Genomic DNA, 12,032 nt, shown 5'->3' on the forward strand with positions numbered 1-12,032 from the left:
ATTTTCTGCCCTTTTTTTTGCATAATCTTTGTCTATTAGTAGGACTGGGCTCTTTTCTGTACTTTGTGGTGGCAATGACTTGGTCTTGAAATGACATTATAAACAAATCTGCATGCCTCAGTAATTTATCTGGCACTTCTTTGTCAATGTACTGAGTTCATGTGGATGTCGTGTATGGAGGGTCTTTTGATTCCACTCTTGGCTCTTAGTCATTTTATAGTCTTCAGCTGAAGATAAAGATTGCACATGGTAAAAGTTGTTTAATCTATTTTTCAATGTCTATCTACCTATCTGTCTATCTATCTATCTATATGTATATATAGATATCATATAATACACATATATATCTGTATCTATATATTTCTTGATGTCATCTGCATATATCAAATAGATTAATAAGATATTTTCGTTTAACTCACTTCTTTATATTGGAAGCTATATTTAGGAGAGATGATAACGATTTTAAGGCAAAAACAAAATGGGTTTAAACCATCTCCCTGAAAAATGTCAAATTTTGTGTCGGTGGTATTTTTCAAGTAAAGGTTAGTTTTCCAAGTGGATATCAAACTACCCTAGCATCCTCATATCAGTCTATTTTGTATATTTGTAGTACATGTGTCATTATGAATTATTTGAGCTGATAATTAATCATCTTTCACTTCCAAGTTTTGTAAATAGGCTCTTGTATAAGTATACTAAGTATATATAGTATATCTCAAGTACATAAAATATATGTCCCTACATATAACTGTTGTTATTCATTTTATTAAAGATGAGCAAGTTTTTTGCTCTTCATTTGATCCACCTTACATTTTTCTGCTGTGTTAGATTTCTTGTAATCGTATATACGATCAAATATCTTTTATTTTACTTTATCCTTCTTCAGGTGTCCTGTCTCGCCCCTGATTTACTGACTCTTCATTTGAACTATTCTAGAGTTTATTTTTGTTCTATGCTTTCTTGTATTTGTCTTGTAAAATTTTTCAAGAGAGCTTTGTAATGTCTTGGAAGATTTAGTATTCATCCTTCCTTCTTGTTTTAGGATCCTCTCTGATTTGTTTGTGCTCTAGGCCCTTATCAATAGTTTTTCCACTTGAAATCTTTGGGGTTTCAGTCTTTTAAAAGATATTCTCTTGATACTCACATTGACTCCTACTTTGCTGATGGATACACACTTAGATTTGGCTGAAAAGCTCACTAAGCTTGCTACTAAATTGGGGGGATCTAAGATTGCTTGGGGTAGCTAGGTGGTAAAGTGGATAGAATGCTGGGCCTGGAGTCAGGAAGACATCTTCCTGTATTCAAATCTGGCCTCAGACACCTACTAGCCAAGTAATCCTGGCCAAGTAATTTAACCTTGTTTGCCTCAGTTTTCTCATCTGTAAAATGAACTGAAGAAGGAAATGGTAAACCATTCCAGTATCTCTGCCAAATTGGGTTACACAGAGTTGGACACAATTGAAAAATTACTCAACAATGACTGAAAGATCGTTTGTCTGTGTTTTTTCCCTGTGTATACTCTTGGGGTAGGGGTGGTGATGGGGAAGGAGAAACAGAACTGGCCCCAGCTTAGTTATGGTCCTTTTTCCTTTAGGTCAGGTATAGCTCAATGGTGGTCCCCCACCCCAATTCCTCCATTAGTTCTTTTTTTCCTATCTGACTGGGCTATATCTGAATCTGCTGCTTTTTGTGAGGAAAGACTTTTGTTCAACGTCTTTGTAGCCTTGAGGGGCCCTAATCTAATTTCCAGTAGGAAAGTAATATTATTAGCCTTCTTCTATGAAGGAAGACAGATGGAGTTTGTAGGTAGAGGCTCTTTAACAGGGAAGGAAGGTGTAGATCCCAAGATGGGCCCCAGGAACAAGCTCAGAAACCCACTTTTTGTCTCTGCTGGGAGATTTTAGAGGCTTCTGGTAGAAGGATATAGAATGAATATTTTGAAGCTTAAATTGGTATCAATTCATAAGGATTTTACTTTATTGGGTTTTCCTCTTTTTTTTTGTCCTATGGATCCAGCTATTTACATGTGGGCACATACTTCCCTCCATTTTTTTTTGTCTACAGAAAATTAATAATTGCCATTTTGCTGGTCATAAGACCTTTAAGCTTTCTTCAGTTGTCAAGCATCTGCAGTGAAATTTTTATTTGATGTTAAACTTTTGATCTTTGTACTTTTTAAACTCCTTATATATCATTTTAACTTTATCAGTTTTGGTTTCAATTGCTAATTAAGTGAATCGTGAATTTCTGATATACTTATGTTTTCTGCATTCATTTCCAAGTTTCTTTTTTTCTTATCCAAAGATAAAGGCAACATGGTGTTAAAATTTTCCACTGTAGATACTAGGTAAATATTGATGTAATATTCCAGTGCTTTTCCATAGATCAGTAATGGCTCTCTCAATTTGTTTCTGTCATGGTGGTGTTTGACTTCTGTCTTTAAGGGTTGGTGTTTGTTGATGGTGCCATCTTTTCTTCTATAAGTCATACCATAGAAACAACTGCTTCATATACTGCTGTGTGCACATCCTGAGATGCTTTTATATTTTTTTTTAGTTTTCAACATTCACTTTAATAAGATTTTAAGTTCCAATTTTTTTCTCTCTTCCTCTCCTTCCCCCTCTCCAAGATGGCAATCTGAGATAGGTTTTAAATGTACAATCATATTTAACACATTTCCACATTACTCATGTTATGAAAGAAGAATCAGAACAAAAGGGAAAAACTATGAGAAAGAAAAAGAGAGAGAGAGAGAGAGACAGTAGTCAGCTTCAATCTGAATTCAGACTCCATGGTTCTTTTTGTAAATGTGGACAGCATTTTCCATCATAAATCTTTTGGAATTGTCTTAAACCATCACATTGCTGAGAAGAGCTAAGTCTATCAAAGTTGGTCATCGCACAACATTGCTGTTACTGTTTACAACGTTCTCTTGGTTCTGCTCACTTCACTTAGCATCAGTCCATACAAGTCTTTCCAGGTTTTTTGCTCATCATTTCTTATAACATAATAGTATTCCATTACATTCATATATCACAGGTTGTTCAGCGTTTATTCAGCCCAATTGATGGGCATCCCCTCAAATTCTGTCACCATGAAAAGAGCTGCTATAAATATTTTTGTACATGTGGATCCTTTTCCCTTTTTTATGATCTCTTTGGGATATAGATCTAGTAGTAATATTGCTGGACCAAAGAGTATGGACAATTTTTTAGCTCTTTGGGCATAGTTCCAAATTGCTCTCCATCAACAATGCATTAGTGTTCCAATTTTCCCACAATTTTCCCAACATTTATCATTTTCCTGTTTTGTCATGTTAGCCAGTCTGATAGATGTGAGGTGGTACCTCAGAGTTGTTTTAATTTGCATTTCTCTAATCAGTAGTGATTTAGAGCATTTTTTCATATGCCTATAGATAGCTTTCATTTCTTCATTTGAAAACTGCCTGTTCATATCCTTTGACCACTTATTAATTGGAAAATGATTTGTATTCTTATAAGTTGGACTCAGTTCTCTATACATTTTAGAAATTAGGCCTTTATCAGAGACATTGGCTGTAAAAACTGTTTCCCAGCTTTCTGCTTCTCCTCTAATCTTGGTTGCATTGGCTTTGTGCAAAAACTTTTCAATTTAATATAATCAAAATGATCCATTTTGCATTTCATAATTTTCTCTATCTCTTTTGGTCATAAATTCTTTCCTTCTCCATAGATCTGACAGGTAAACTATTCCTTGCTCTCCTAATTTGCTTATGGTATCACCCTTTATGTCTAAATCATATACCCATTTTGATCTTTGTATATGGTGTAAAAGGTTGGCCTATGCCTAGTTTCTGCTATACTGCTTTTCAGTTTTCCCTGCAGTTTTCGTCAAATAGTGAGTTCTTATCCCAGATCAAATAGTATATTACTATAGTCACTGACTACTGTATCTTGTGTACCTAATTCATTCCATTGATCTATCACTCTATTTCTTAGCTAGTGTCAAGTAGTTTTGATGATTTCTTCTTTATAACACAATTTTAGGTCTGGTATGGCTAGGCCACCTTCCTTTGCATTTCTTTTTGTTAATTCCCTTGATATTCTTGACCTTTTGTTCTTCCAGATGAATTTTGTTATTATTTTTCTAGCTCTATAAAATAGTTTTTTAGTAATTTCATTGGTATGGCACTGAATAAATAACTTAATTTAGGTAGAATTGTCAATTTTATTATATTAGCTTGGACTATTCATGAGCAACTCATGTTTTTCCAATTATTTATATCTGACTTTATTTGAGTGAAAAGTGTTTTGTAACTATGTTCATATAGTTTCTGAGTTTGTTTCGGCAGGTAGACTCCTAGATATTTTATAATGTCTACAGTAACTTTAAATGGAATTTCTCTTTCTATCTCTTGCCGTTGGGCTTTGCTAGTAATATATAGAAATGCCAATGATTTGCGTGGGTTTATTTTATATCCTGCAATTTTGCTAAAGTTGTTAGGCTTCTGCTTCTTCTTCTTCTTTTGGTGAGTTAATAGGGGTTAAGTGACTTGCCCATGGTCACACAGCTAGTAAGTATCAAGTATCTGAGGCTGGATTTGAACTCATATCCTCCTGATTCCAAGGCTGGAACTTTATCCACTGCGCCACACAGCTGCCCCGCTTTTACATTTTCTATCATATAATGTAGGAAAATTTATTTATTCATGATATTTACATCAGTTTTTAAAAATTACTCTTTTTGGAAAAAGTTATTTTCTTGTTCCTTAATATGGTTATAGTCCATGGAAGGCCTAGGTTAGAATTACAGGACCATGAAAACATCAAGAACCACAAGTGATAGCAAAAAGAATTTTTATGAAATAGAGATAAGCTCGTGTTTCTAGCAGAAGAGGGAAGCCCTGATAGTGCCCTGTGAAGTAGAACCTCATGTCCTGGGATCTTATGGAATCATATCATGGATCTGGGATAGAAGTTTGCAAAGAGCCTAACTAAGGTAGTCTCTTTTAGACTTTCCTGGGGTTTGCAACCTAGATAGTCACATAGGTCTCCTGGCAGTTATCACAGACAAAGAGGTTCTGTTGGTTGCCTAGGTTCAAGTTGCATTCACTACCAAAATGAGCAGATGTTGATAGTTCCGCTGAATGAGTTCAGACAGTGATTAGTACAATAGGTGAAACTGAGAGTCCCTTTGTAAAAAAAAAAAAAGTGTTTTTACTTTATCTTTCTGTGTAAGTTCTCCTAATTCTTTGTCTTGACATAGCTATCAAACACAAAATGTCTTATGCCCATCTCCTTTTAAAAATAATTTGAAACTTTAGGAGTATTTTTGTCATTAGGTACAATTTATGGAGTTTGCATTAGGTGAGGATTTTCAATCACCTCAGAGCCTTCAAATTTGCCATCTTCAGTTTTAAGTAGCACCTCAATTTAATCTCTTATTTCATCTATCTGGTTTTAGGACTGATGTTATTTTTTATGATTGCTGTATAATGGCTAGCAATACATTGTTGTTTAACTTAAAGCTAAATAATGTGTAGTACTGACAAAAAGCAATGGGAAATCCTTGTCAATAACTGGTGGGATTTGTTTCTAATTTTATTATGATATAGTATTGGCACATAATAAAAATATTCATCTTAAGTCCATTTTTCATATGCACTTATTTTTTTCCTGCTTTAGTTCCATTTGAACCAAAGTGTTTCCAGCAGGTGGGGTATTGGCATTTCTGGGTTGTTCATTTTTCTTGCCTTCTTACCATAACACAAAACAGTAGCACCCACTATACTGTTCTCTGCATCAAACTTATCATCACAAAGATTTCATGTGGGGCCAGACTGCAATCCTATGCTGTTCCATTTATTGAAATGTTTTATCACACTGGCTGGGGTGCTAACCCAACGAGGGGTGCTGACAGAGGCAAATTAGGTTGGGTTTCAGGATTCCTTCCAGATCTTGTAAGGTGATTACGAGGGCACAAAGAATTCCTACTATATATTACTCTGGATTGGCCTTTTGTTCTTCCAGATGAATTTTGTTATTATTTTTTATAGCTCTGTAAAATAATTTTGGTAGTTTGATTGGTATGACACTGAATAAATAAATTAATTTAGGCAGAAATGTCATTTTTATTTTATTATATATATTATATATATATAGATGGCATACCTTTCCTTTGTTGTCACCTTACCCATTATGATATGGAAAATGATTTGGGCTTTGAAGGGGTTGTTGTTGTCATTATAGTCACTGGTTATTGTTTTGTGTGTGTGTATGTGTTGTTATATGATGTTATACTGGTAGAACACAAGCTCTCACAGGCCCTACCAAGTTGGAAAGCCTTCATGTACAGACCTTGAAATAGACTGTATCTGATGAACCTTAGAGAGGAAGGGAATAGATTGGAGAGGTTGGCCACCAGGCAATGAATTTATTTGGCCACAGCAATGAAATGTTCTACCAAGGCATGGAGGAATTATCTCTTTTAGCAGACAATACACTTACAAAATGAAATCACAAATCTTTTGAAGTACTTTAAGAAGACTGTCCATCAACAAAATTAATTCTTATAAAAACAAGCTTTAAATTCTCTTTTGACTGACCTATCACTGAAAATACAAAGACAACTGTGCTTCTCAAATGACAAAGAGGGCATGAAACTGGAGGTATCTCTTATTTCAGAAGGTTTATAGCAACAGGAAATCAGGAGTTAATAAACTTCAGATCTGGAGAAATGAACTAGAATTATGGTCCAGGATATTCTGAAAAAAAGCATGCTTTCTTTTCATGTGGAAAACTAAATTAGACATTCTTTGTCAAATACTGCATGTACGTATGGAACATAGCAGCTTTGTAACAAAAAAAAATCATGCTTTAAAATCAATTAAGGCTTTCTTAAAGATTTGGAAATAGGCTAATGACCAATTAAATGTTTCAGTAGAATAGGATGGCATTAAATTATACTATTGCTTGCAGATCTATAATATGTAGCTAAGGAATGTGGTCCCTTTTGTTAGTAACAAAACAAGAGGTTAATGAAAGTGATCAAAAGAAATCAGGGGAAAAACTGTTAAATCTCTCCGGTGAACATTACTATGATCTTTTTTTTAGAGAACTGTATAAAGTATCCTTCTTTTACTATTATTGTCAAAATAAAAGACAGCTTTAATTTGCCATTTCAAGCAAAAAGAACAACTAATTGTTCACTCAGAGAAAGAAATGTTTTGAAATGTCAACTTGGTGTATAACATTAGACTGAGAAGTCTGGAAGAGTTACACAGGAGTAACACAGTCTCAGCATAACCCCACAACAGTTGTAATGGTCTATTATAGTGTTAAGCAATTATGACATTGTATAAATGATAGCAGTCTAATTTAAGCTCTCAAAAGAATCTAGAATAAAGGTTAAAATTTCAACCTTAACTCAACCAATTGCATATTTCAAATGGCAGCACAGTTAAGGTTTAATCTGAAATATTTAGAAGAGATAAAAAGAGACACTGCACTGGATGATTCCTGTGAATAAACTAAGCCAGGGATGAGAAACCAGTGGCCTTGAGGCCACATGTGGCCCTCCAGGTCCTCAAGTGAGACCCTTTGACTGAATTCAAACTTCACAGCACAAATTTGTGCAGGGCAGGTATCCATTTGGAAGCTACATTATTGTTTTCAAACTATTTGGGTAACTCCTAGAATCAATCACAAATGATACTTGGCACACTGGATCACATTGGCCCATGGCTTTGATAGGGAATGTTGACCTTCCACAATTTAAAATGTTTATTATATTCCTTGGGGTGGGGATAGTGGATGTTTCAAAATATTCTCTCAATTAGATTTAACATACCTAGGCACCCATTTTACCAATTAAATGTGAGAGAAATCTGAGGAACAGAGAGTTTTGGCAACTTTTTGGGGACAAGTAATTCTGTTTCAAATTAGAATATATGACACTAAAATCAGATGAAAAGTGAAAAATTTATTCAAAAAGGAGCAAGAGGGAAAGGGTACATCATGTGTCTGACAGAAATTTGACATGTGCTATGCTTCTGTAGTTGAAAAAAAAACTATCTTTAAAAAGTTGTGATTTTTTTTCTTTTTCATTGTTCATAAAAGATGTAATTTCCCCAAAAATATTTTCAGGGAAATATTTGAACACTGGCAATCAAGACATAATCACCAATTTATATAAATACAGAAATTAAACTATTTAGATCATTTTAAGAGTATATCATTTCTCAAATTGCAATGAATATACATTTTAAAGATAAAACTGGGGACTTTAAGAAATTTCATATTACTTCCTATAGAATTTTTTAGAGAAATGAGATGAGTTGGTTACTTGGAAAAGCTTAATTATGCCATTTTCTTAAAAAAAAAAGGGCTAAACCAAGCCAAATCCCAAGCTTTCCAACATCGTATATATATTAAATGAGAAACTGTTTCTCAGAAAGACAGAGGTTCCATGGCTACATTTGTATTTCCCTTTGATCTTCATTATCTATGTATCATCTTAAGAAACATGTTACTACACCAAGTAACCATGATTTAACTGGTGCGAAATCTCTTTCCACCATTACAAATTGTAACCCCTTAGTAAATAAGTTTTAGAGAGGTGCCTAAGGGTCAGGACTTGCTTATGGTCACACAATTTCAGAGGTGGAATTTGTACTCATTTTTTTGTTGACTCCAGGTCTACATTCTAGCCACTATTCCTTGTGCTTCACTGTCTCTTTTTAAAATATGCATGTATAACTGGTCCTATATACAGTAGACTTAGGTCAAACTGCTACAAAACACTAACTTAACTAGAGGTTGGGAGACAAGATTCGTCGATTCTCCTAGGGAATCTATTATTGACTCACCTTAAAATGAATAAATGGGTAATAAATAATTAAATGGTAACACAGATAATGATTTCATGTCAAATAATAGTTATATTTTCCTTTCTCTAAAAGGATGGTTGATATATAGTGGGAAGGGCCCTCAGAGGCCATTCCCTATGAGGAAAGTGAGATTCAGGGACTTTAAGTGACTTGTTTAAGGTCACAGGTAATAACTGTCAGAGGATGGATCTGAAACTTGTTCTTCTGAAATCAAAGCCAGTGATTTTTCCCATTGTATCACATAGCCTTCTGAGTTAGTAGGTGACCTACTAACTAACTTAGTAGCTAAGATCTGTTTTACCTTCTGAATTTTACTGAGAAGCAGCCAGAAAATTCAACAAAATGTACCAAAGTTCAAAAAAGGCCAATACGATATTATCCAAAGAGCCTGAGACCATGGATGGAGTTGTGTGTAACCTCCCTTGTGAAATATGCTACAGCCTTGGCTGCTGAAGTGCACTGGCTGGTTTCACAAGATACCCAAAGATATGAAAACAGATATTAAAACGGATTATTGGACTGGCATGTTTAATTTTCAGGCATTTTTTTCATGACATTTAAAATAAGAAACTCTTATTTTGATTATTTGCATCTCCAGTAAAAATAAATGAACAATGACATTGGCCCATGAAACTCAGAAGGAAAGTTTTCTGGAATTAATTTTAACTGTCAAAAGCAGAGTCACTACTGTGGATTTTTTTTTTTTAATTTTGCTTACCTGTGAGGATTTGGCAAACTTCTGACTATATTCCTTCTCAATCTGCTTCAACCTGCTATTGGCCTGAAAAACACAAACACACACATATACAAAAGGAAACTAGATTAGCTTAGCTGAAGAACGTGTCCAGACACTTCACTGCTGACCTATATGCTTGGCATCCTCTTCACATGCCTATCACCAGGCAGCTGGGATCACTGCCAAGTACAACGCCCGTTTGTGGCAGCCACAGAAACCACAGGGTTTGCCTTTGATCTGTAGCCAACTATTCATCACTTAAAAGGCAAAAAAAAATTGTACCTTTGCTGCCAATTATTAGAAAAACATGCAAATTATGCGGATAGAAAGAGGAGAGGAATAAATATATTGAAAGTGTGAAAGAGGGAGAAGAAAAATTGCAAAGAAGCAAATGAGAAAAGGTATTAATTTCAAGAGTAAGAGGGAGAAGAGAGATATTTGGGAAAATTTTTGATGAGGAAGTTTAATAAACTTTCACTTTAGTTTGAAGATAAAAAGAAATTAAAATATTCAAATAATGATAGAAATGTGATATTTACTTTATGATTTAATGTTTAAAAATCAACAAAATGCCTAAATCAAATAAACTGAATGCTGAAATTGTGGAATACAACTACAAAATTATACAACCTGCCACACCCTACTCCCAAGAGCTTCCTCTTCTGATTTTTCATAATGCTGACTATTGTACCACTCATTTGATACTTAGCATATGATTGGATTATCTTTATATATATATATGTATATATATATATATACATATATATGTATATATCTGTCCCAAGTTTTCCAAATAGATTACAAACTGATTGAAGGGAAAGACTATATACTTTTTACTTTTATATCTCCAGTGTTTACAATAGTTCATTTCATGTTGTATGTGCTTAATTAGTATTTGTGTTATTAACTCTTCTGAAACATCTAAGGGTTTGAAAAAGCATGCTACTTGGTTAAAAATCATGGGACACAGCAATCTTAGAAGAATCAAAATTTCAAGTGTCTTAAATGGCAATGGAAGATGCACTATGTATATTTCAATTTAATTCAATTCATTTTACATAATCACAAAGTTAGAGAGGCCCAAGAAGCCATCTAGGACAAATTATAATTGAAAAAATAATTCCTCTATAGCACACTCCAAGAGAAGTCATTCAATATTTGTTTCAAGAATTCCAACTAGCAGGTAACCCTTATTTCCTTTTGACACTACTTTTCAGTTGAAGATAGGTCTAATTATTAGGAAATTTTTACTTATATCAAATCTAAATTTGCCTCTTTGTAACTCTCATGCATTGTTCCTAGTTCCGTCCTTTGGAGCCTAGAAGAACAAGTTTAACCTCCCCTCCACATATTAGCCTATAAAATATTTGAAGACAACCATCATACCCTAAGTCTTCTCCGTTAAACATCACCAGTTTTGTTTTGTTTTTATTGGTGAGGCAATTGGGGTTAAGTGACTTGCCCAGTCACACAGCTAGTGAGTGTTATGTGTCTGAGGCCGGACTTGAACTCAGGTCCTCCTGACTCCAGGGCCAGTGCTCTATCCACTGTGCCACCTAGCTGTCCCACCAGTTTGTTTTTTTTTTTCTAAAAGATCCTTAAAAGGTATGATATTCAGGCCTTTAAATTTTCTAGTTTTCTTTCTCTGGACACTTTCCAGTTTAACAATTTATTTCCTAAATATAGCATCTAGAACTAAATATAGGCATAGTCTGCCCAGAGCAGTGTATAACAGGGTTGTCACTTTCTTAGTCTTAGATACTAGGCTTCTCAATGTAGCCCAAGAGTGCATTAGCTTTCTTGGTTTCTAAATCACTACTGACATATGCTAAGCTTGTAGTCCACTGAAATACTCAGATCTTTTCCAGAGGAAGTGATCTCTAGCAATGCCTCCTTCATCTTGTATTGTCAAGCTATTTTATTTTAACCTATGTGTAAAAATTTACATTAATTCCTTTTCAATTTCATCACTTTAGATTTAGATTTGGGGCAATGTACTAGCCTTTCAAGAGTTTGAAGATTCGTGATTTTGTCATCCAGTGTATTAGCTATCTTTCCTCATTTGGTGTAATCTGCAAATTTAATATGTAGATACATGCTCTGAGTTGAACTGAATTCAACAAAGAATATAGTAAGTAGGTTATAGAATATTATCAATGATGCTTGCTTGGAATAAATGATATAAAATACAATCATGGACATGTATGATTACAAAAGAAGTGGGCTGATAAAACAGCAAAGAGTAAGATGGTCACACTTCATCAGTCAATCAATATGAGTGCTGAATGAAACCTAAGTGGCTATAAGGATGATGGGAAGGAAAGGTAATGAATTTTGATGCCTATAGTGCTGCCCTTAATGGTAACAGAGAAGTTTAGAAGAGAGATTTACTTGAGCGTGAGGCAGGAACGACAATGAGATCTGTATTGA

At 34.4% G+C, this 12,032-nt stretch overlaps 1 protein-coding gene across 6 annotated transcripts in view; it reads right to left on the minus strand.

Annotated features, from left to right (window-relative positions):
• CEP112 (centrosomal protein 112) overlaps nt 1-12,032 on the minus strand; it is a 496,208-nt gene that overhangs the window by 135,243 nt on the left and 348,933 nt on the right. For 5 of the 6 annotated variants that reach the window (XM_027873031.1, XM_027873026.1, XM_027873030.1 and 2 more), the window contains exon 22: nt 9,585-9,647. The exons of the other annotated variant lie outside the window; for it this stretch is intronic. In XM_027873031.1, the coding sequence (XP_027728832.1) occupies nt 9,585-9,647 (63 nt within the window). The remainder of the gene's footprint in view (nt 1-9,584; nt 9,648-12,032) is intronic. 6 annotated transcript variants of the gene reach the window in all.

Source organism: Vombatus ursinus, unplaced genomic scaffold (assembly GCF_900497805.2).
Source record: "Vombatus ursinus unplaced genomic scaffold, bare-nosed wombat genome assembly UNPS02014801.1, whole genome shotgun sequence".
Classification (NCBI taxonomy): Eukaryota; Metazoa; Chordata; class Mammalia; order Diprotodontia; family Vombatidae; genus Vombatus; species Vombatus ursinus.